This window comes from Lutjanus erythropterus, chromosome 16 (assembly GCF_056507025.1).
Source record: "Lutjanus erythropterus isolate fLutEry1 chromosome 16, fLutEry1.hap2, whole genome shotgun sequence".
Classification (NCBI taxonomy): Eukaryota; Metazoa; Chordata; class Actinopteri; order Lutjaniformes; family Lutjanidae; genus Lutjanus; species Lutjanus erythropterus.
This window is the reverse complement of record NC_139332.1, coordinates 18,903,859-18,929,373: the sequence shown is the minus strand read 5'-3', so window position 1 is coordinate 18,929,373 and position 25,515 is coordinate 18,903,859. Positions and strand designations below refer to the sequence as shown.

At 40.0% G+C, this 25,515-nt stretch overlaps 1 protein-coding gene across 4 annotated transcripts; it reads left to right on the top strand.

The window, feature by feature from the left end:
- The first annotated feature begins 2,730 nt into the window (after positions 1-2,730).
- pdcd6ip (programmed cell death 6 interacting protein) lies at positions 2,731-24,698 on the top strand. Of its 4 annotated transcripts, none has more exons than XM_084738641.1 (18): positions 2,731-3,045; positions 7,797-7,851; positions 7,939-8,008; positions 8,910-9,037; positions 10,300-10,453; positions 12,180-12,280; positions 14,623-14,739; positions 14,985-15,207; positions 15,865-15,988; positions 17,319-17,496; positions 19,320-19,431; positions 19,585-19,754; positions 20,588-20,836; positions 22,021-22,155; positions 22,348-22,442; positions 22,638-22,755; positions 22,865-23,076; positions 23,576-24,698. In XM_084738641.1, the coding sequence occupies exons 1-18, from the start codon at positions 2,840-2,842 to the stop codon at positions 23,763-23,765; spliced, it is 2,637 nt and encodes an 878-aa protein (XP_084594767.1). In that variant the 5' UTR covers positions 2,731-2,839; the 3' UTR covers positions 23,766-24,698. The 4 variants fall into 4 exon arrangements, with proteins under 4 accessions (XP_084594767.1, XP_084594766.1, XP_084594765.1 ...); XM_084738640.1 differs by having other exon boundaries at positions 22,862-23,076; XM_084738639.1 differs by having other exon boundaries at positions 14,608-14,739.
- Positions 24,699-25,515: the final 817 nt, after the last annotated feature.

Genomic DNA, 25,515 nt, shown 5'->3' with positions numbered 1-25,515 from the left:
TGCTTTCTTTCTTTAATTAAATAAAATAGTTTTCCAGCCATGACCTAACCATGTGCAAGAAATCATAAAGAACTGTCTTTGGCAATGATTGTTTAAATTATCTCTGTACAACTGCAGAATAAAAACAATGCAGCAGTAAGTAGCAGTCTTTCTATAAAATCAATATAATATAATATAATATAATATAATATAATGTAATTGGGTGTGAATGCTGAAAGCATTCAAACCCTTTGTTCTTCTACTACCAAAATTCTTTATTTTTTTTATTATTATTATTTTTCCGCCGCGTTTTTCAAAGTCCTGTAACTTCAGCAGACTTCAACCGATTCAAACCATTCAAATTTCAATTTATTCAGATTTATTATGACACGATTGGAAACCTCTTCAATTTTCCGTAACTTTCATATTTTCCGAAATATTCCACGTTAAAATTCCGATCCCTATTAAATCCCATTCAAAAAAAGCTTTGTAACGCTTTTTCTTCTACAAATTTCAACCGATTCAAACCATTTCAAGTCACGACGTTCATCTGAATTTTTACGACAACCGAATGTATATTTGAAGCTGTCACATTCAATACTTTCCGAGATATTCCAGGTTTTTTCCGAACGGCATTCCCATTGAAAATGAATTACGGAATCTTCAGAAATCTCAAAATTTTACCTTTTTTCAAACGTTGACTACCGATTCATACTTTGAGCTAGAAACTCCATTCAAACTGGAAAATATTCAACATTTTCCTGACTTTTTATATTTGTTTCTACTTCTTAATCCCATTCAAACTTTAAAAATTATTCACCGTTTTCTGAAACTTGGTTATAATGGAAGTCAATGAGAAAATCCTTCAAACTCGCTCGACTTCACCCTGTCGCTATGGATTCATACATTCACGTAGAAACTCCATTCCAACTCTCAAACGTTTACAATCACGTGGACTTTCAGTGACTAATTCCGATTTTCGATATCTCTTTTAGTTTTTCCACAGCAGCAGTTTAAAAAACATGAAATTTTCATCTCTTCTCAGACTTTATAATGGGTGTGTATTGCGTGCGGTCGTTAAAGCTAGAGTGGGTGATGTCATCGCTAGAGTGGAGAGGGGGTACAAAATCATCCAGAAATTTTCTCTTCAACTCGCCGCTACGGCCACACCGTTCGCTCTACATACACAAATTTTACAGCATTTTGTAGGAAAAGCCGTGCCGGTCGCGGCGGTGTGACCGTCGAAGTCAACGGACAAACGGTTTGGGCTGAGCAGGGTCCGAAAGGGCGCCAAGTCGAACCGGCTGCCCCATTCGCTCCCATGTTAAGCGAGAGCAAACATTTCTGGAAGAAAGCAGACGATCCCTGTTTTTTCCATCGCCCTACCGGCCTCATTTTTCACACTACAGAAATAAAATTTGCACCATTGCGTTCGCCATCTCGTCCTCTCACTCACCGTATCCCGTTTTTAGCTGTAGCAATTACGGTTGTTTGTTAAACGGCTGGAGTTTGAGTGGTACGTTTTCTCAATTTTTGCCTTTGTTTGGAGTATTTGAAATTGAATGTGCGGTTGCTTGCAGGCGATTGGCTGATTCAACCAACAGCAGTTAGGCTGAAATTGACCAATCGCCTGTGTGTTACAGAACATTCAAATTTGAATACTGAGAGGACCTGAGTTCTTAAAAACTCATGCAGAGACAATTAGACTTGAAGCAGCTCAAGGTTTGAAATGACTAGCAGTTTAGAAAGACTGTTTATCTATCTCTGCCTGCCACTCTCCATACCTGTCTGTCTCTCTGTCTCTCTAGAATTGAATGTGCTGTTGCTTGCAGGCGATTGGCTGATTCAACCAACAGCAGTTAGGCTGAAATTGACCAATCGCCTGTGTGTTACAGAACATTCAAATTTGAATACTTTGAGGACCTGAGTGAAAACCTCATGCAGAGACAATTGCACCTGAAGCAGTTCCAGGTTTGAAATGACTAACAGTTTAAAAAGACTGTTCGTCTATCTCTGTCTCTCTATCTCTGTCTGCCTAGAATTGAATGTGCTGTTGCTCACAGGCGATTGGCGGATTCAACCAACAGCAGTTAGGTCCTCAAATATCGATTTATTGTCAGCGCAGCTATTCAGAGTGGTTTCAGTGTTTCAATAAAAATTCAAATATTATACTAAATTCAAATATTAATTTATTTTCATGGCAGGTATTCAGTGTGGCGTGATCCTTTCTTCAAACATTCAAACATTTCACATAATTCAAACCTTCTTATATCATTCAGGCAGCTATTCGGTGTGGCGTCAGCCTTTCTACATACATTCAAACATTAAAATCGTTCAAAACTTTATTGTAATCAAGGCAGCATTGCAGTTTGGCTTCAGCTTGAAGCATTCACACCCGCAATTTCTTCAGAAATTGCTTTTCTAGTATATATGTATTATTCATTTATTTATTATTATCTGTGGATATTGTTAATTAATTTGCATTTAATCAGATGACCTCATAGCAAACCACGGGCCACGTAATATTCTGATGTATGAATGGTGTATATATTACGGAAAAAATGAGAGAAACTGAAGATTATAGTAGGGTCATCAGCTAATTTTTGCACTTGGGCCTTTTAGTAGGTTAATTCGGCCACGGTGTCCAGTGGTGGAAATAAAAGACTCATGCTGTGAACATATAAAGCTAATTTTCTCACTGCCTGATTCTGCGCGGTGCGCCTCTCCGCTCCGTTCCCTATGACGTAATCTTACGTTCCCTGTCAGAATCCAGGAAGTGGTTGGCTCGCTGTTGTTTGTGTTCGTTGGTGGCTAATCGTCTCTGTTTTCCTGATTGAATACATTGCGTTGACGGGCCGAAATGGCAACGTTTATTTCAGTCCCGTTAAAAAAGTCATCTGAAGTGGATCTGGTGAAACCGCTGTCGAAGTTTGTCACAGCCACATATCCAGCGGGCGAGGAGCAGGGGGAGTATATCCGCGCCGTGGAGGAGTTGAACAAGCTCCGCAAGAACGCGCTGGGAAGGCCGCTGGACAAGCACGAGAGTTCCCTGGAAATTCTGCTCAGGTAAATAAAATCCTCCCTTTACAAAACACCTGAAATAGCTGCCATATTACTGATACTCTGGAATAAACGCCTCACCTGTAGCGGTCAGCCCAGTCATTGCCGCACCCAGATGTGTTAGCTTTAAATTGCTAATCTGTGAGCTAAAGGAGCATGACTACAAGGGAACCCTTGATTTACGGACTCTCGCGAGATTTGTACACAAAACATTTTAATTGTCAATATGAGGCAAAAAAATTATTTATTACAGTGTGGCAATGCTGTGAATGAGATATGGGTACGTTAAGGGGCAAAATACAAATTGGTTAGGGTAGGGAAAGATCATGGTTCGGATTTAAATGATCACTCTCGCAAGATCTTTCGTTGGTCTGGGTATCTCTTCTAGAAGCGACCAAGCTAATATGCTACAAGGCATTTCCTACCAGAATAACTGACTCATCTGTTATTATTGTGAAGTTTCATTTAGAGGCTAACATGGGCTTGACTTGTCACCTTGTTTAACGGAACTGTCAAATACCCGAAGATTAAATTAGCCATTTAAGTTGAGCTAGTGATCATCTTTAGCTGTTGCTTATTCATCGAAATGACTCAGAAAACTCAACCGTTTACCTTAGCATTAGAATTAGCCTCAACGTTCAACTTAAACTTTATTGTCCACAACATGAAATACAGAGCACACGCAGACGTGAACCTAAAACATAATAAAATGCTAAAAACGTGAACCAGAAATATATAACACAACAACAACAACAACAACAACAACAAAGAAAAAAGAAAGAAAGATGCTACGTGCGTACATACTAACCTCAAATAAAACGTAGTTATCAGTAACGGCATTAAAATTTGCATTACATCCAGCCATCTTCTTCCAACTAACAATTTTTGTCGTCAGCTGACTCATTCTGTTCTTGACTTTGGTATAATGACACCAACAGACGTCGCAGTTACTAATAATAACTTATTATAGTACCCAGAAAACCAAAATCCAATACATATTTAATTTGGGGATGAAACTAATTATTATTTTCATAATCAATTAATCTGCAGATTATTTTCATGATTACTTGTTTAGTGTTTAAAATGTCAAAAAACTGAAAAATTCTCGTAATAATTTCTCAAAGTGATGTCTTTTAATTGTTTCATTTGTCCAACCAGCAGTCCTAAACTCAAAGAATGTTCAATTGCTTTAATTAATGACAAAGAAAAGCAGCTATTCAGCAAAAAAATGCTTGAAATATTACTTGAGTGATTAATCAGTTATCAAAGTAGTTGCCTGCTAAATTTCTTTCTATCGATTAATTGACTGATCATTGCAGCACTAATTTAACGAGCGCCTTAGATATCGTTACATAACCTACGTGTCTATACAGTACAAGCAAGAAAGCAAGCACAGCCAGTTCTCCTGTCAGGTGTCATTCACATTCAGGCCTGCGTATAGCTCAGGCTTTCAGTGCACTGGTGGCCAAAAGATCAGACATTCAGGGTAAGAACCAAATATTTTCATATCAGCAAACAGAGATCGAAATGATAAATCATGACAGCTGTGAGTGTATGAGAATCACAAGCAAGAGAACGCATGAAGACATGATAAGGCCTATATATACACTCCTCTGCCAGTTCATTTTATGTTTCAAATAGCTACTCTGAATGTATAAAACACAGGACATACGTAAATAGACATAATGTAAAGAGCAAAAGAGTGTAACTGTGTCAGCCACTTTGCATAGAGGAACAGTGACAGAAATAGGATTTACGTTTTGTTAAGCAAACTTCCTCTGTGTCCCATGTTCCACTCAGGCTGCCCAGCTGCTGTCTTGCTCTTATACAATTACTTAAACAGGCTTGCTTAAAGACTGAGCTCTAACGGTGAAGGCTGCAGGGGTCTTGACTAAGTTAGGCTGCTCCTTATTCTTAACATCATTGATGAGTTGTTGCGTGACTAATTATTTACCTAACCTATTAACATACTAGGTGACATGCTATGGATGCAGACTTTGCCCTCTGTCCTTTCAGTCTGTGTTCTCTATGACTCATAAGTTATTTAATGCACAAGGTTTGCCTGGATCACGTCAGAAGCCAGGTATGCACTTGCAGGGTGCAGGTCTTCCATTGAGCTACTCTTTAGCTGCAGTGCAAAGTGGAATTGTCTGGCGAGTGCCAAGATTAGGCTCTTTAGATATTAAAGAGTGTATCAGCTCAAGGTGTTGAGTGTTAATGGCCAACAGATGGAGTGCAGTTAAACTGGAGTAATGCAGAACGTTTACTTTCTTTAAACACAAAAGGCTACTTTCACTAGGGCTGCAAATAACAATCATTTTCATTATTGATTAATCTGCCAATATTCTTTTTCTATTAATTGATTAATTGTCTGGTCTATAAAATTTTAGAAAATGGTGAAAAATATTGATCACTGGTTTCCCGAAGTCCCATAAAATGTTTTCAGATGTTCTGTCCATAACCTAAAGGTACTCAGTTTACTGTCATTTGAGAAGCTGATGGCAGCTAATTGATTGACTGAATAATTGTTGCAGCTCTAGTTTTCACTCATGTCTTTTCTGAAATGTACTACCTGTGACATTAAGAATTAGTGGTTAATGGTCATGATTGTTGACAAATTTTGGGTGGTTTATGATGACATATAACCTGAGCTGAGGTATCTACATCTATACTGGGAGAAAAAATGTGGGATCTGTGTATTTCTAGTTAATAATAATAGTTTGTAATGCAGTATTTTAAAGAAACAGGATCAAGATCTGTTAGATTTGCAGACTGTTTTAATCTGTGGACATAACTAACTAATTCATAATTTAAATGTCATTATCCTATTAATGTACAGAGATTTTGAAATGCTCTGTGTGTTTGTGGTAAAGGGTCTGTTGGGGTTTGTAGATGGTCTTGGCTAATTAGCAGTGAGGTGTGAGCTAGCATGTCTCTGCAGAGTGGGTTGCTATTGCTGACTGCTAGCATTGTCGCTCCTTGGCTCTCTGCACATGTCGTCTGTTAGCCATGTGCCAGGTATCCAGGGCGACAGGCCCTATCCTTTTCAAAGCCAGGCAGACACAGCTATTGTGTCACCATGGTAACCATTGTTTTGTCTAGGACACTTTCTTTTTCTCTTTAGTTAACTAGGAGGCACACCTCATCTCAGTTTTCCTGAGCACGTGTGTGTCCTTGTGTATTTGAATGGGAAACATAAAGACAGCAAACTCTATATGCGTGTAGTTCTATAAATAAAGCCAGCCTTTGTTTACGTATACATTTGTAGTCCAGTGGTGAGTTCTTTCCTGGCACTGGAAAATCAGGGTGGATGAACTGGTAATGGGGGATTCCCTAACCGGCCTCTCTGCATGTTGTCATTCCTAATAATAGACTGTTCACATCACAGGCACAGATACTGATAAGACGAAGAGCCAAGCAGCAGTCTGTGTGCGTCCACTGCAGTGTGCTTGTCTGGCCAAGTCTGATGTTTTTTCCTGACTCATTGTCAAGTGTCTCTGAAATCACTTCCTCAGACCACAAATCTGCAGTTATGTCATAAGGGTCATTACAGCTTAACGTAGTTTCCAGTTTCTCAATTATGCTTTACTGTATAGCCTGATCTCTTTTTTCCCTTTTTTGTTCTTTTTTTTTTAAACTTAATTGTCAGGTATGTAAGATTGATGGGGATTTATAGGCAGAATATGGCAGAAATGGAAGATAATATTCATAATTTTGTTTTCATCATCTGAAAATAAGAATTATTTTAGCACTAGTTGTGCTTTACAGAGGGCATGGGTCTCCTTCCATGGAATCTGCCATGTTTCACCATCATGTTTCTACAGTAATCCAGAATTAACAAACCAAACACTGGCACTAGATACATTTTGTGGCCACCGTAGTGTCGCCTACCTCCGATGAAGAGGAGGGTGACAAGAGGTGTTTGTAAAACTCCTATTACCCTGCACAAAAAACTGCTAACACCCACTAGCATCTGGCTTTTGTCTGCAGTGGGAATGCTGTTATCAACATTTTTTCCTGGATCAAATGACCCTGCAGTAGCCACAGATAATTATCCATTCCACCTCTGATCAGCAGTAATGTAAACATGACACCTGCACACAGTATTTTCACCCCTTTTCGGCCGAGGCAACGAAGGCTTGTCCCCTCTGTTGGCAACTTAAGCAACTTTTTCCCTCCTTTTTCATGCTCATGTGCTGCTGGGCTTGACTCAGCTCATTAGCACAGTGGAGTTTGAACCTGCTTGAAGGTGTGTATTATTGATGAAGTGCTTGTCTTTAGTTAAGCGTCTCAATTGTGGATAAACAATTTAATTCCTATAAATACTTCAGAGTTAAAGTCTCTCATTATTTCTTTATTTAAAAGGTTTTATCATGAAGCAGCAAAAACAGGAACTAATGTCGGGCTTTCTTCTGCAGCAATGCGGGAGAGAAGCTAAATTTCAAACCACAGAGATTCATTTAGAAGCTACAAAAGTACTGAGAGCTGAATGCAGAGACTTACAAAAAGCTTTCTCTCTGCTCTCCACTAGCAATGGGAAATGGTCAATCGCCTTAAAAAACCTGCACGTACCCACTAATTTTGATGTAAAAATAGTATAATCTGCCAGCTCACTGACAGATGCAACTGATTCCTACACACAGATCTTTACCTTTAGATCAACTGAAGTTTGACAATGATCAGAATAAAGATGAGGTATTTTTGAGCTTTAACGTGTAAGAAAACATTCTAATTCTGCCATTTCTTTGTCTCTCCAGATACTATGACCAGCTGTGTGCTGTCGAGCCCAAGTTTCCTTTCTCTGAAAACCAGGTAACTGATTGCAGAGCAGCACACTTGATTGTAGCTTAATTCCGAAACTGAAAAACTTGAACACAAAGCGTCTCTCTGTTTCCACAGCTCTGCTTAACCTTCACATGGAAGGATGCCTTTGATAAAGGATCACTGTTCGGTGGATCGGTCAAGCTCGGTGAGTGCAAACTCTTATCAGGTGTATTAGAGTCACTGGAAGAATATCTGTTTGTAACTGTGTGATGTACACAGATGCAGTTAGCTGCAGCAGGAGGGAATGATATTAAGAAGAGTTGAAGCCAAGATAGGACTTTGCCCTCAGGGTACATATCTGTCATACTGCCTCTTAATCCATCTGTCCCTCTTGCACACACACACACAAACACACACACACACTACCAATGAGAGACAAAGCTGTCTAACACGACAGCAATTTGGTCCCTAATATATTTTGTTGTCCAGAAATAGGCCTTACAAATCATCTTGTAGGGTTTGAAGATAAATGTAGCTGCTGTGGTAGGTGTGTGTAAGGACATGACAAAGGTATGTGTGTTGTACCGAAGTGTGTGCCAGGGTCAGAGACTGACAGGTGCTAACAGCAAAAAAATATTCTGAAATACAGAAAATCCATATGAAATGAAAAGAATAATGAGAGAGAGAAGAGAAATCCCTGATTCTTAAGACTGCTCTTTGTTGAGTTCAGACATTTATTCTGTTCACGCTTCAATCTTTTGTCCTCTGTGGTGAATTGTGGGAGCTCATGACTGTGGGATTCTTTCCAGTGTACTCTGGGCGAGAAAAATGTAGAATGAAGCAGTAGAAAGTGTTAGTGTTGGTGTTGGAGAAAATGCCAACCACACAGACCGTCAACAAAAAAGAGACCAGTCAATGTCTGACATGGTGTCCAAAGAATGAAGGAAAGACATCACTTTGTCCTCTGCATAATCTGAGTTATTCCATGTTTCAAGTTGTCTCTGAAAAGAAAGAATGCCTCTAAGATTCAAATCAAAGGGAACAACAAAAAGGCTGCCTGGCAAACAATTTCTTATTTTGGTGTGTTTGTTTGTTGTTTTTTGCAGCCTTGGCTAGTTTGGGCTACGAGAAGACATGTGTGTTGTTCAACGCAGCAGCGCTGGCCAGTCAGATCGCCTCAGAGCAGAACCTGGACAACGATGAGGGACTGAAGGCTGCAGCCAAATACTATCAGGTGGGCGTACCACCACAAAGTAATATAGTATAGTAACAACATGTACATCCTGATTTTAGAAAACCCAGTGAAAATTACTGTATGAAACTGCAACAGTTATACTGTAAGCCAGATATATGTTTATATCTCTGTTGCTGTTCACATGTCCACTTTAAGAATGTTTGAGGAGTCTCTTCACATTTCCCAAATTGTTTTGAGTGGTTTGGCAAGATTTTTTTATGTTTTACAAGCCTATTGAATAAAAATGTGCAGCTCATTTATGATTGGTGTAGAAACTGATACAACATCGAGGCCTCTTTGGGCAAAAGCAGGAATATAATGTCAAAAATAAAATCATCTAAATTAAAAAATCCTCCTGCTTCATTTTAATTGGCTAACGTATAACTCACTGAGACTTTCTGCCTGGCTTGGCAAATGTGGACACATGGTCCTTTGATTTTATTTCATAGAGTAACTGAATGGCGGCAGGGATTAAGAATATAACAATATAGAAATAGCCAGTCTTCATGCTGATGGTCTCGCTAACTTATGTTGGCCATATTGAGGCATTAGTAATAAATTGAGCCTGTTTCATAACCAGTTAAAAACTCCTTGCAGTAACTTTATTTAATTTGTCAGACATGCGTGAACCTATCATAATTAAAGTGAATGATGTGCCAAAATTTCTTCCTTGTAAACCTAGTTTTTCACACAGTTTCAGATAACAAGCTGCCATGTTCCAGTTTAGAAATACATAATAAAGGCTAAAGATTTATCCAGACATATATAGTGGCTGTGCTTGCAGACTTGCAGAGTTTTGTATCTGTATTTCCTGACTATCAAACAAAATCACGCCTGTTGTTTTCCTGCCTCTCAGACTTGGACAGGGACGTGACCTAAACAAACAAGAAAAACTTGTTTCACTCTTTGTATGTGAAAACAAGTCAAATGCATCAGCATTCTCTTTATGTCAGTCATCAGTAATTACTGGCATAGATGTACATTCACAAATGAATTCAGTGATGTAAAAGTGGACCTGGGGCCCATTTTACCAAATTAACAACATGCAAGTTAAAACATGAGTGTTTCCTTTTGTTTTAATTTTGTCGTGTTTAACTAATCAAAATAAACTCTGTCAGTGAGCATATGAGCAGCCCACAGGAATTTCACATTTAGACAGTGAAGATTTTTTTAAAAGTACAAATAAATCAGATTTTTTTAATTCCAGCCTTGGCAGTGATAGTGTCTCATCATTTTCACTCTTTATCTGTCTCACTGTGCAGCTGGCCAGCGGAGCGTTTGGCCACATCAAGGACACAGTGCTGTCAGCACTGAACAGGGAGCCCACCATGGACATCTCCCCTGAAACTGTAGGTACCCTGAGCCAGATCATGCTGGCCCAGGCCCAGGAGGTCATCTTCCTCAAAGCCACCTCAGGTAACATAGGACAAGCACCTAAATTGTCCAAACATGAATTGTCTTTAATTTGAGACTGTGCGCTATCATTTCTTTCAGGTTTGATACCCAGAAGAACATAAACACACAGCATTATTTAGCACCATTCACAAGCCATATTTAGGTCCATTTCATTACACTGAGGCCTAGAAAAACATCACATGCATTGCTTTATCTGAAGGGAAGCAACGTGGCTATAAAATATCTGGTAAGAATACAACAAACCTGAGGTGACACACTCACCACAAAATAATTTAAGAAGGTTATCGAAATGTTAGGTTGTTCTTTTAAAGCCATCAATCAAGTTGTTTTTATCAGGTGATAATGAGATGAAATTGTATGTGAACACTTCACTAAAATGACAAAAAAGGTTTTGGCTAGACTAGATTGACTAAAATGCTCATAATAATGTTATGGCTAAAAGAACGACAAAAGCTTTTACTGACTAAAACTAGACTATAATAGTGGTTTTCTTTGACTAAAGAAAGACAAAATGCACAGACTTTTAGTCCACTAAGACCTGACTTAAAAATCAGGATGAGGTTGACTAAAAACTGACAAGGACATTTGACACCAAATAAATAATTGACAAAATCAGTAATTATTACTCAGTCCTTTGCTTAGTCATGTGTTGCATTACTTTATGGACACTTCTATCACAAATCTGTCAGTCACCCAGATATAAAAGAAACAGACCAACTGCAACTTAATAAATAGCATCTTTAATTACACACTCCTGCATGTTTTTTGCCTTAAGATTAATTTGTTACGATAGCAGTAGGCAGTTTTGATCCAGGTTGCTCACAAACTATGTCCCAGTTCTGTCTACAAAGGTGCTTATTAGAGTTTTTAAAACAGTTTTGAAAGTTAGATCATAAAATATGTTATAATAAAAAAAATACAGCAATATTTTCTGCTGAGAGGGACAGTTTTTGTTGTTAATTAGTTTTTATACTTTGTAGGATGTAAGGACAATTTCATCAGGGTGAAGTAGGAACACTGTTGTAAAATAAATGTTATGCACAAGCAGCTGCAGGCAGCTCTGAAAACCCTTTGTGTATGAGTTTAGTATGACTAAATGTCATTAATCAATTAGCAAACCACAGATGGCCTGATCAGCTTGTGATGTGTGATTATCAAGAACACAATTTTCTGTCCTGAGGGTATTTTGTTTGATATGTACTCTTAATATCGGCTCATTTACCAGAGGTGGCAAAAGTACACAGAGTCTTTACACAAGTAGGATTACAGATACTTCTATAAATAAAAGGAATCTGGTAAAACTGGATGTACTGATTCAAGGTCTTCACTCAAGTTAAAGCGAAAAAGTACAGGCTTTGAAATGTGCTCAAAGTAGAGTTAACCTTACCTTACCTTTTCTCCACGGCTGAGTCTTTCTCTCTTGTCTAATTCATTACATTATTTTCGGATTGCTAAGTCTGTTGTTTGTGATATTCACAACTTTATATTGTGTTATTGTCCCATTCATTTAGGTTAAAATTGGTGTTGATGATGATGGCGCACAATAATGCAAAACAAAAATAACTAATAATTTCCTTAAGATGCACTAAAGTAACAAGACTGTTTTGAAAATATAAGGAGTATAAAGTACAGATACTTGTGTCAAAAAGTAGAGTGAAAGGAAAAAGTTAGAAAAATAAATACTCAACTAAAGTGCAGACACTGTTGTTTGTTGTCGACCTTATAGATAAAATGAAAGATGCTGTCATCGCAAAGCTGGCCAATCAGGCAGCAGATTACTATGGTGACGCCTTCAAGCAGTGCCAGTACAAAGACAACCTTCCCAAGGTATGTGAAGGACACACACACACAGTCACACACTAACCTGAAAACACTGCCCGGCTTTGAAGAAAAGACAGTGACAGACACACTCACAGTCAGCCATGTGTTCAGTGTGGTGACTCTGCATACAGACATTGGATTCTGTATGGTTCTGCGTGTATATTGTCCGTCTGAGTGTGTGTATTGTTTTGTTTGTGTGTATTTCTGAAAAATAAGACTTGAAGAGTGGTACTCAGGTTGCGGGACTGTCCAACTTGCAACCTCTCTCTGTTCTCATTGGTTCGTTTCCATCCTGTTTTCACTCTGATTGGTTGGATACTACTGAGCTGCAGTTTGATTTGTTTTCATTCTTATTGGTTTTCTTGCCACCTAATCATGGGAGTACTTACTGTCTGTCTAACACTGTGACTGAAACACACATGCACACATCAAAGTAAAGAGAAAGGCAGAAAATGAGCTCAGTAATAAGTGTTTTACGAGTGGAGATGTAGACATTGCTCAATTAAAAAAAATGCTCATCACAGTTTCCCAAAAAGAGCCCAAAGTGATGTCTTCAAATTGCCTCTTTTGTTAAACCAACAGTCCAAACCCCAAAGTCCTTTCATTTACTGTCATAAATGACAAAAAAGCAGAAAAATCCTTCAGCTTAAGAAGCATAAACAAGCAAATATTTGACTTTTTTTTTTGCTTGAAAAATAACAGAAATGAATAATCAATTATCAGTATTATTGGTATCTAATTTTCTTTGGAACAAATAATCACTTGATCAGCTTATTGTTGCAGCTTTAATCAGTAGTAGCAGCCCTGATGCATATATAAACAAAATAGAGTCATACAATTACTTTCAGGCAAGTTTAATATATGGCTTAACCCAGTGTTTCCTAAACTTCTTTTCTTGGGAACCACTTTTTAAAAATGACAAACCATCGTGTCTCAGTACACAATAAGCCTTATCAATAAATTCTTGGAAGATTTCATTTGTGCATAAATGAACATTCCTGGCCTTTTTACTGCCATTTCCACATCACCTTGTATTATCTCGATGCTTTACTGAAAACATATACATGTTAAAACTTAAGAAATGAGAAATAAATTTAGGCTGAATCAGCAGGCCATCATATTGCTTTAATTTCCTCTTATCAGGAAAACATCATAGGACATTTTACCTTACCCAAATGCTTCTGAGCAACTGATTTATACATTTCTGAGGTATTTTCTGGCTAAAACAAACCTTAAATTTTAACATCCCTAACTGTATTGTGTGTTTTTTTTTTATCTTAACTATGTGCCGAGAACTACCAAAAGAAATTTCGTTATGTGTAAGCATAAAGACAATAAAGACACTTGAACTTGATTTATTAAATCACCAGTTTCTTCAAAGGAGATATTCACACATCCAACTAACTCAGTGGCAGGTGCGTTGGAAAATGTCACTTCAGTCTTGAGAAAAGAAGATCCCACGCACTGCTCTTGCTCAGTATCATTGATCATACTAACATTTCAGTCCCTCTGGACCTTCGTCAAGAGTCTTTCCTTCATCAAGAGTGAAACGCTCCTGATGAAGATCCAGAGGGACTGAAACATTAGTGTGATCAGTGAATTGTGCTGCTAAGCAATGGCAGTGTGGGATCTTCTTTACTCAAAATCACCAGTTTAAAGCAAGCTAGTAGTTACTAATAACTTTATGCACAAAATTAGAAATGCATTTATGGATGGCTGGTCCAGCCCAGTTCTGGTTGTATGCTCTCATCATATGTACTCTGACATAAAGCTTGTAGCTCTCCTCAGTGACAGCTGCTCTGCACACCTTAGGTTGTAGTTTTCGTTCATCGTTTAGAATAAATATATCACTCTGTTTGGCTAATTAAATTGATCCATATGTGAAAGTCAGTGTCTGTGTTCTCCCTGAATGCATGAAATCAAACATGCCCATGCACTGTCCTAGTATCAAACACACACACACATACACGCACATATGCAAACACACACATGGCTATGGGACGTTGATGAAGGTGTAGCAGCTTTTGCTGAAAGGTTAAACACTCATGGCCTGTTCTGTTTTCTCTCTCGTTGTCTTCCTTTCTTTCTGCATCCCTCGTGGTGGTGGTGGCGTTGGCATTGATTGTGTGTATGTGCGCTTGTGTTGTGTTTGCACACCTCTGACTGCTTGCGCCTGTTTGTGATTGGCTTCTGTGATGTCATTTGTGATTTGACCTTGCTGGTGTGCGTCTGCCATTTTGTGGTTTGCCTTGCCATTGTGCGTGTGTGTGTGCGCGTGCATATATCTGTTTGCGTGCCTGTGTGTTGCTCTGTGGTTGCCTCTCCCTGGTCAGTATTTTTATTTTCAGGAAGTGGTGCCGGTGCTGGCAGCCAAGCACTGCATCATGCAGGCCAACGCCGAGCTGCACCAGAGCGTCCTGGCCAAACAGAAGAAGCGCTTTGGAGAAGAGATCGCCCGCCTGCAGGTAACCAGCTTTCATATGACTTCAGTGTTCTGTCCCACTCTTCAATTCATCTGTCACATCTTCAAATAATGTACCAGCTCATTCATTATCATTTGAATGAATTCCTAACTCTGATGTCTTATATAATCTTCAAAAACTGGACAGATATTAGAGACACATGCCTTGAAGTTCCACATCAAAACCAGAAAACTTCTTCATGAAGCAAATGTTTTCCTCCATCCTTTCTCCTCTGATTATGCCTCCAGCACGCAGCAGAGCTGGTGAAGACGGTGGCGTCTCGCTATGACGAATATGTGAGCGTTAAGGACCTGAGTGACAAGATCAACCGAGCCCTCACCGCAGCCAAGAAGGACAATGACTTTATCTACCACGACCGTGTGCCTGAGATCAAGGATCTGGAACACATCGCCAAGGCAGCGCTGGTCAGAGCCACCACCATCACACCTCCACTTAGCCAGAAATTCACAGGTGAGACACAAATACAGTCAACTGTGGTCATGTGATGCTGACTGCTTATTCTTGTCATCAGAGCATATTGTTTTTGCTGTTTCCTCCAGTTTCCAGTCTTCACACAAAGCTATGCTAGCTCACTGCTAGCTAGCCGTAGCTGTATGCTTACCAGGCAAATGAGAGAGTGGTATTGCTATTGTCATCTAACTCATGGCAAGAAAGAAAAGGACTTTGCATCACAAAATGGCAAACTATTTATTTAAGTATAATAGCTGTGATGGCTTGTTGTAACAAACAGAGGGTCAATCAGCATTTATACCAAGCAGGTTTTACATTTATGTAGTGTACTGTACAGCATGTGATTCACTGTGGTTTATGTTGTCATTAAGTGGTGTATAAAAATGCACCTGTTTATTTATACTCTGATGTTGTAAAAACGACCTGTGAGCCAAGAAAGTCCCATTCAAAGACATTAAATGTAAGACAGCAGCATCCCATGGTATTTAAGTTGCTGACCCTCATTATTTTGGCAGAATCCCATCCAAACTTGCTGTCTAAAAACATGACCTCAAACTCATTGTATTGGGACTCTATGACTTCAGTTGGGATCATATCAACGGCGCTCTGACTGGTTTGGGTTTATTTTAGCTGTGTATGTTGTTCTTCTCTCTTCAGACCTCTTTGAGAAGATGGTCCCCATGGCGGTGCAGCAGTCCATGAGCATTTACAACCAGAGGAAGGCTGAGACTGTTAACAGACTGGTGGGAACAATGAGGGAGGCCACCAATCTCTGTAATGGGTACGCTGTTCTGTGTGTGTATATGACCCTACTTTGCCCTGCCCGTGCACATCAGTGACTGTGCAGGTGAATTTATCTTCCCATGAACGTGTCTGTGAGCGCTTGTGTCTCTATTAAAAATTCATGACATAATGGTGTACCAGACAGGTACCATTAAAATGTCGATAAAAGCACTTATGTTAGTTATAAGTTATAGTTTAATGTAGTGGCCTAAATAGCAGGCACACACTTGTGTCACGCTATTAGATGATGTTAATAAGTGCTTAACAAGTTGAGTATTTTCCTGAAGAGTAAAACACCCTCATCAAAAAAAAAAAAAGCTTTCTAGAAGTAATAAGTTAAAATTGTTTCTGTCATCATCACCTTCATTTAATATGGGTGAGTGAAAGTTGGGCAGATGATAATATTCTTGTAACCATGTTAAATTACATTTATAAAGGTCTGCTATTTAACTTGTTAAACTGCAGAAAGTCTGAGAAAAGTGAGTATTCTGTTGTTCAATATAATACCATGAAAGTGTTAACTGGTGCCAAGGCTAACTTGACTTAACCATGCTAGCCTTGACAAGGAGCTAATATTACAGTCCACATGTGCTTAACATTCAAGTTACTTTACAACTTGTCTTTGAACATCAGCTTCAGTTTTTGAGGTCAGTGTGGGGATACTTGACAAACCTGGAAACTCGAAAACTTGATAATGAGCAAATACTCTAAGCATTTGTTCAAAGTAAGGGTAAAATCTAAAGATCTAACTTCAAAGATCAAAGTAAGGGCTCTAACATTTCAGATATTGAGTGTCCACTTTAATCTGGGATCACCAATAGTACATGAGGTGCATACAATTTCCATGAAAATATTACAGTATGCAAGCACTAAACGATAAGCAGGCATAAATATCCCACACTGCAATGTGGTAGTAATAATGACAACAACATAACAGACAAGGCGGGCAGCGACTAAGGCAGTTCTGGTGTAACGTCTGTAACACTTATTGTATTATTGTAACATATTGTTAAATTAGTTCATTGTTGGCAAGTGACGTGATACACACTGAGCAGTGCGTCGGAAAAGAAACATACTACTGTTAATTTACACAAAAGTATGTTGAATTAATAGTACGCATTTTGGGTATGTAGTGTGTAGTATGTGATTTTGGACTCAGTGTTTCTTTTAAACACACTCTAAAACAGCTGACAACATCTTTTCAAACTGAAAAAGTTATGGAATTCACTTTTTCAAGATTTTCGTGGTGAATGTATAATGGTGATGCAGCATAAGGAGATGTTAGGAGACCGCAGTAACTGACCAATGATGTGTGACTGTCCCATCAGGGTGTTGGCATCCCTAAACCTGCCAGCTGCTCTTGAGGATCTGTCAGGAGACTCTATCCCACAATCCATTGCTGAGAAGGCCCGGACCATCGTGCAGCAGGGAGGACTTCAGAGCATCGAGCAGCTAATCAAAGATCTGCCTGAGCTTCTGACCCGCAACAGAGAGATCCTGGACGAGGTCAGACATGCAGAAAGACTGAAATATACACGCTACTGAACTTTTGTAGATCTCATAAACGGTGAGCTAACCTCTCACCTCACCGCTAACCCTAACCATGAATTGATTTAAAAAAGTAGAGGAAGCACTTTTAGAACTACAGCCTTCATAACAGCTTGTTTGTCATATGGCTTTGCTTTCTTGACAAAATAGCATATGACTGAAATGCTGTTTAGCAGCTGATTTAGACTTTCCTACCACAACTACCAGAAGAACACATAAATAAAAAAATTAAAAAATCATAATCGTCCCTAATGGCGGAAATCCCAGATCAGGATCATCACTGAAATCTAATCCACTGATCTTTGGGCCAAGGACTGTCTGTGCCCCAGCTTCAGCCAACCCGTTTTTTAGACATCTTGCTGACAAACAAATAAACAGAAGGCAGTAAAAACAAAAAGCATAAAACACAAACTGCTTCCAAGTTTGTTGGCAGAGTTGAAAAGTCCATACCAAAATGTCCTAATTTCCCCCCAAAAGTAGTCAGTTGTGTTGTTTAATGAGCCATAAGTGGAAATTAAAATTAAAAAACACAAAAGTACATTTCTGCTGGCCAAAAAGTCGACTTTTGATAATTATTTTTTTTATTATTCGTGTTTAAAATTTAAACTCTAGTTATGACTTTATTTTTTTTTTTTTGAACATGCGGAAGCATTTCTGAAACTGTTGATTTATAAGTTGATAAAGTTGCTCACAAGTCATCTTTTGCTAGTCCAAGTCAAGTCTCAAATCTCTTACAGTTGTAATGAGCGTTCTATCATGTGCTGCATGTCATCAAGTCCGCTTATAACACTGCATATATGTCAGGAATTCAAAGCATGTACTGTGCCATCAGCACTCCTTCATCTATTCACACACAGTATCAGCATTGATTAGTTGTTTGGTTTATGATAATAACAAATAAAGCTTATTACTGTGAGAGAGAGTAGATGAATGTTACGCACTGTAACAGTGCATGGAGGAGGAGAGTAGAGACAAAAAACACAACTCTTCGTGCGTCGACAGGCAGGAAGAAGAGGGCACAACTGAGTCACCTGATATCAATCACTCTGAGAAAACACTCAAAATAAAGGAATCCCACGGATAAAAGTGAGTGAAAGAGTTGGTAGAACACCAAGAAGCTGCTGTCATTCCTCTGTGCAAAACTTGGGAACATGAAATTATTTTACAGCCACAGCAAAGCAGCACTCCTGATGCATAAGTGTAGCAACAAACACTCATCTTTTCAAAAATATTTGGCCAACGCCAACCAAATCAAGTTAAGTTACTCCATATCAGTGTTAACATTAACATACAAAGTGACTTACATATTCAGGTGCATTGCCAGGCACGTAAAGTTTGTAAAGTTTAGTAAAGTAAAGTTTGATTTGGTTGATCCAGCATCCTTTATTTTGATACTGCTCTCGTTACAGTTGGTGAGTAACTGCTACAATAACTACAGTTATAACAGCCAGAGGTTCTGATACATGGCATTGTTTGTTATTTATGACCTTTCAAATGTAACAATTTGTTGCTTATTTGTCTTCTATCACTGCAAATTGAATATTTCGTAAGTCAAACACAAGCAATTTGAAGACACTTCCTTGAACTCGCTGAATTTAAGTTTTTTCATGTTCATTTTTGTGGTGCTTTATAGACAAAATGATTTATTGATAAATAAAAGAGATTAATTTATGATGAAAATAATTGATAATACTAGCAAATGGCCCGCAGCCTGAATGAGAAATAATAACAAAGGTGTAATCTTCTGTGGATCTGATGTTTTTGTGTTTTGTCATCTTCAGTCTTTGAAGATGCTGGATGATGAAGAGACAACAGACAATGAGTTGAGAACCAAGTTCAACCAGCGCTGGAACAGAACCCCCTCTGGAGACCTGTACAAGCCCCTACGTTCAGGTATAAACATATACACACAGAAACATGTCCTTTTTGTTTAGTCATCTAAGTTTGTCTTTGTCTCTATGTCATCCACTTTTGACAGTCTTCCTGGTCTCCTCCTTCTCTCTTGTCTCTTCTAACCTTCCCCTCCTCCTCGCTTCTCTCCTCCAGAGGGAGCAAACTTCCGCAACATCCTGGACAAGGCCGTACAGGCAGACCAGGTCGTGAAGGACCGATACAATACCCACTGTGACATGATCGCCTTGCTGTGTAAACCAGAGAATGAGCTCAACGCTGCCATCCCCTCCGCCAACCCGACCAAGACCCTGCAGGGCAGCGAGGTCTGTCCGACTAATGATGTCTTTTAGTGCCTGTTGTTTAATGTTGTTTTTCTGTACAGACAGATCGTGTAAAACTTTTTAGGGGTTTGTCACCTGATCCCAAGGTATTTAGTGTGCCACATAAATGTATATAAATATATATATACATAGACTCCTGCTGTACAGGAACACCCAGTGGACATTGTGTGCTTTATAGCCCTGTCCCTCCTCCCCACAGTAGCTCCATTTTTCATTTTGTGTGCTGACTTTGCGTTCTGTGTCACTGGGGAACTTGAATAACTAAGCAAGCAGAACTGGGAGAGAACGAGGAACAAGTGCATGTCTCTCCAAAGCTACACTGCATGCATGTTTAAAGGGACAGTTTTTTTTATGTGGGGCTGTATGAGGTACTTATCAATAGTCAGTGTATTTAGCTACAGTAGATGCTGGTCAGCACGCCCCCAGTTTGGAGAAGCAGAGAGGAGTACCAGCGCAGGAGCTAAGCAGAGTCACCAGAAAAAAGTACTTTAGCCACTTTAAAGAAAATCACTATCAGTTAAAGTGTACGCCATATTCAGAATATTTTCACTACTTTATTTTGGCTTAAATAACAGCGGTTTCTTGTCCGAAAAGCAAAATAAAGTTAATTGCATAACTTCTGTACTGGTGTTCCTCTCTGCTCCTCCAAACTGGGGGCGTGCCAACTTATGTCTGCCTCATACGACCCCACATTAAATAATCCACATTATCTCTTTAAGTGAAAACCAACAGTACATCACAGTTATTGTCATGGTGAGGGATCAGGGACAGCGCTCTGTTCGCTTATTAAGTCCATCTTCTCCATCTTCACCCAGGTTGTGAACGTGCTGCGCTCCCAGCTCGCCCAGCTGGATGAGATTAAGAAGGAGAGGGAGACCCTGGAGGGAGAGATCAAGGCTGTTACCTTTGACATGTCCACCACCTTCCTGACAGCGCTCGCCCAGGACGGGGCCATCAATGAGGAGCAGCTGTCAGTCCCCCAACTCGACCAGCTGTATGGCACCTACAACCAGAGGGTACAGGCCAGCCTGCGCTCACAGGAAGAGCTGCTGGGACAAGTTCAGGTACACAAACACAAATACCGGCTGGGAAGATTGACCTCTGTATTTCAGAGAAAATATTGATTTGTTGTATTTGTTTCTTACACAAATAAATACAAAAAAACACATGAAGAAAGTATGTGTGATGGTGTGGCGGAAATCTGTAATGGCTTATATGAAAACCACACCCAATATACATACAAAAGTTAAATAATAATAATACAAAGAAGCCAGAGAGGTTTCTAAGAATGATTTTTGAAAGCAGGGTATTTTTAAATCTCTTTTTGTACACAGTCATGACACAGAGTAATTCGTTAAATGTACATTTTCATTCACAATAACTTAACAATATTTGATAGAGAACTGACCATGTGATGTTTTCATACAAGGTAGATGAAGATTCTTAGTCCGTCTAGTTGGACAATTGTAGAATTGTAAATTATTTACAAAATAAAATACATCTGGATTTTTATATCTCACTTTAAAGACAAATATATAGATTTGCCGAATGTTGATGTCAAAAATAGTTGACTGTAATTTGAAAAAGAGAGGTGTACTTGGTACCACAGCTTTGGAAAAAGTTGCTAATATAATAAACTGTTTCTGCAGCAGCAATATTTTGTACAAGTAAGTTAGTAAGTTCTTGCCCACACAATATAACAGTATGTTAAATATTGATAAAGCAAAGAATAAAGTAAAATATAAATGTAATACAATATTACGAAACATGCTATGCACAAAACCCCATATTTCTCAAGAGATTTAGTGACCTTATCACGGACAAAACCAACCTGAATAACCAACATGTTGCTGAAACTTTATTTTATTTTGTATTTTAATTATTTTTCATGGTGAATATGAAGACTAATTTTCTCATTGTCGTATTAATTAAGCAAGGTGGCCGTCAAAAAGACCATTTCTTATTCCGATCGTGTGTAAGCATTCTTATACTCTCTACCAACTTAAAGAGTCTTCTGTAGCCAGTAGTGATGTTTGACCTTCGTCTGAAGTACAGCAGTCAAAAAGTGAATTTCCTTACTGGAATCAATGAATCATTACCTATGTCAAATAACAAACGTAGCAAGCATTTCACACTGGTGCAGATAAAGTCCAAAAAGTGAGTACAACCCAGCATAAATTCTAATAGATGTTGGCAGTTAACCTTTTCATCCTCTGATCTATTTCTTCTTCCTGTGATCTTCTTCCAGACGTCCCACCAGGAGTTCAGCAGTCTGAAGCAGTCCAACACGGAGGCCAACCAGAGGGAGGAGGTGCTGAAGAAGCTGGCTTCAGCCCATGACAGCTACGTTGAGATCAGCAGCAACCTGCGCGAAGGCACCAAGGTCCTCATTCAGCACAACACACCGGCGCGAGCACACAAACACACACACACATGCCTCAGCAAGGATGAACTGTGCTGCAGTAATGCTGTTCTTGTCGGAAACTTTCTACTTAATTTGTTTTGTTTTTGTGCATCAACGTGGTTTGCAAACCAGGTGATTTATTTTTGTCCCCTTCTGTTCCTCCCTCCACAGTTCTACAACGACTTGACAGAAATCCTGCTCAAGTTCCAGAACAAATGCAGCGACATCGTTTTCGCTCGCAAAACAGAGCGGGATGAACTACTTAAGTATGTACTTTTGTGGTTTGTGTGTGTTTGATTGGTTTGTGTCACAGTCATATGAGCTTATTAACAGGTAGGGGTAGGTCAGTCAGCAGTAGGGCTGCAACTAATGATGACTGTATGAATGACTGTATGTTGAGCTTGATGAGAGCTGATAATTGTATGAATACCACAAAGTCACCGTTTCGATATGTGTTTCAGGGAGCTGCAGCAGAGCATCGCCCGAGAGCCCAGCGCTCCGTCCTTCAATGTCCCTGCCTATCAGAGCACACCAGCTGCCCCCGCTGCCGGCCCCACCCCTGCACCCCGGACCGTCTTTGTAAGCAGCTGCTCAAAGAGCCAAACCTTGACTACAGATGCACCAGATGTGATGGCTGATGGTTATATATTGTTCTGTGTGTCTTCTCTCTATCTGTTAAACACAGCAGCCTCCACAAGCCCAGCAGCAGCCCCAAGCGAAGCCCCAGCCCCCAGCTAGGCCTCCTCCACCCAACTTCACCCCTCAGGCAGCGTCCACCACTCCCACCAGCACACCACCCGCTGGCCCTCCCACCGGCCCTCCCACCAACAACCCACCACCTATGGCCCCCCCGTCCCAGGCCCAGGGACCACCTTACCCCACCTATCAGGGCTATCCTGGGTGAGTGTCCCATGACAGCATTCTGATTTCTGAGTACAATTGGATGGATCTTGTGATGTGAAATTATTTGTAATAATGGAATAGTTCGATCTTTTGGGAAATATGCTCACTGGTGTTCTTGCAGAGTTAGATGAGAATGTTGATACCACTCTAATTAATGTGCCATAACTATAATAAGTAGATGGTGCCAGCTTTGCATAAAGACTGGAAGCAGAAGGAAAAAGATGACATCTCTGATTTCATTAATTAAAGCATCAAGTTGTGGTTTTATCAAAAGTTATGTGCTGTAACTATTTCTTGGTGAGCACCAGCCAGGCAGAGTGACTTCCTGAGATTCAACGTCGCCATGGTGGTTGCAAAAGCAGTCATCCTTGGCGTCCGGGTGGCTGTTTCCCCCTGCTTCCAGTCTTTACATTTCAGATTAAATAAACAAGAGAATGCTTGAATTTTGGTTAATATCACCCTCACGTTTGTTTTCTCTGTTGTGGTGTCCATGCAGGTACTACCAGATGCCTATGGGCTACAACCCCTACGCTTACGGCCAGTACAATATGCCCAACATGCCCTACATGCCCTATCAGGCGACTCCAGGACAAGGAGGCTACCCAGGAGCCCCTCCTGCTGGACAGCCCTACCCTGGCTACCCACAGCAACCCCCTCAGCAGCAGCCGTACTATCCTCAGCAATAACTCTCCCCTCCATCCCCTCATTCCTCTTCTCACCAGTTAACGCCAAATAAAAAAAAAATACCCCCAGCAATAACACTTCATCTCCATTGGCTCCCTCCTCTCTCATCTTTTGTTTTTTCTCACTAACTGCAGCTGTAGAAACCCAAGTGAATGGGTCCTCGGAGCTGCTTTGCACTTCTCTCTGAAACCCTTTATTACTTTCGCCACCTCCTTACTCCTTTCTTCTCTTCATCCCGCCTCCCTAGATCACATATTCTGGATTCTGATGGCACTTTTCCTAAAGTATCACAACTGTCATAAATGCACTAACCCCTCCTTTATGCCTGTAAGGTTGTTTTTTTTATGTACTCATTTTCTAATGGTTTAATTTAAACCCTGACTGGTTTCCATTGATAACTGACTCTTCATCTGGGCTGGACTGCTGTACAACACTCATGAAGGCGCACAGAAACCTAGGATGTTTCCCGGTTTGGGTGTTACGTGTTGGGTGGGCGGATGGGTGGTCATTACTAGTCATGCCACTGTCGGGAGGGCACAGCCGCATCCTCGCTCCCCCACCCACTCAATCAACCCCCAGTGCTTCTATATCAACTATATTCCTATTTTTGTAATGAATACTGATGCCTCGCGGATGTATAAACCTATTAAAAAAAAACAAAACAGATGGCCTGTAGGTTTTCTAATGTAGATGATGACTGTTGAGTTCTTTCGCTCTTTTTCTCTTCTCTCGCTCTCACCCAGGGAATGTTGGTATATTTCTGTGTTACAATCAGAGGCTGTACAAGTGGGAGAAATGATTCTATTATATAAATATATGTATAAATAAGACTCTGTACGTGGTTAACCAAGACACTCTGTGTGCTACACTCATGCTCTTTGTGTTTATTTTTATTCCTCAGCTCTAATGTGATTAAAAACAACTGCCAGCCGGAATTTGCCTGTCCTTAAATGTTGGATGTCTTGATTGTGTCCTCTTGCTTCTGTCAAACTGGAGATTTTGTAAAGCAGCCAGAAGAGGGCAGTCCTGCAGCTCAGAGAGGGAGCAGCAGTTGACTTGCCATTGTTGCTCCTTTTAGCCAATCAAGGAGTGAGTTGTGCCATCCGACTAATCGGATGCCTTTTGACCTCCCGAGCATTGGGGGCAGATCCCATTTAGATGACATGCAAATTACGTTCCAGTGAGGTCGTGATCTCATCCAATCATATTTCCCCGCAGGTGATTTCTCCACAGACAGATTTCATCCCCAGATATTTATTCAGTGTCGGGAGACGCTAATGATTTCACATATCTCCTCCCTCCGTGTGTGTGTGTATGTGTGTGTGTGTGTGTGTGGCAGGGAGGCAGATGGCAGCGCAGTGTGATGTCTGGAAGGATGCATGGAGATGTTGGCAGAGAGCTGCTGGTCCCCTGCCTGCATCCATCACTCCACCTCTCTCCATTTTCCCCTCTCTTCTCTCCGTCTAATCTGTCTTCTCGAGTTCCTCTCAGCTCAAGTCTTTATAAAAAAAAAACGCACCATATTTCACTTCACTTTCCCCAAGCGCTCTCCCAGCCTTTGTTTTCCTTCCTATCAGGCTCTCTTCATCATATTTTCCTTTGCTCCTAAGCTTTTTTTGTAATACCACCTGTCTTTTTATATCTTCAGCTGCTCTCTCCTCCATTTTTTTCCCTCTCCCCTGGCTCGTCTGTTTTTGCTTACCATTCGTCTGTCCTTGCTGTCCAAGCCGCAAATCGTTGGCAGTGAGTTGT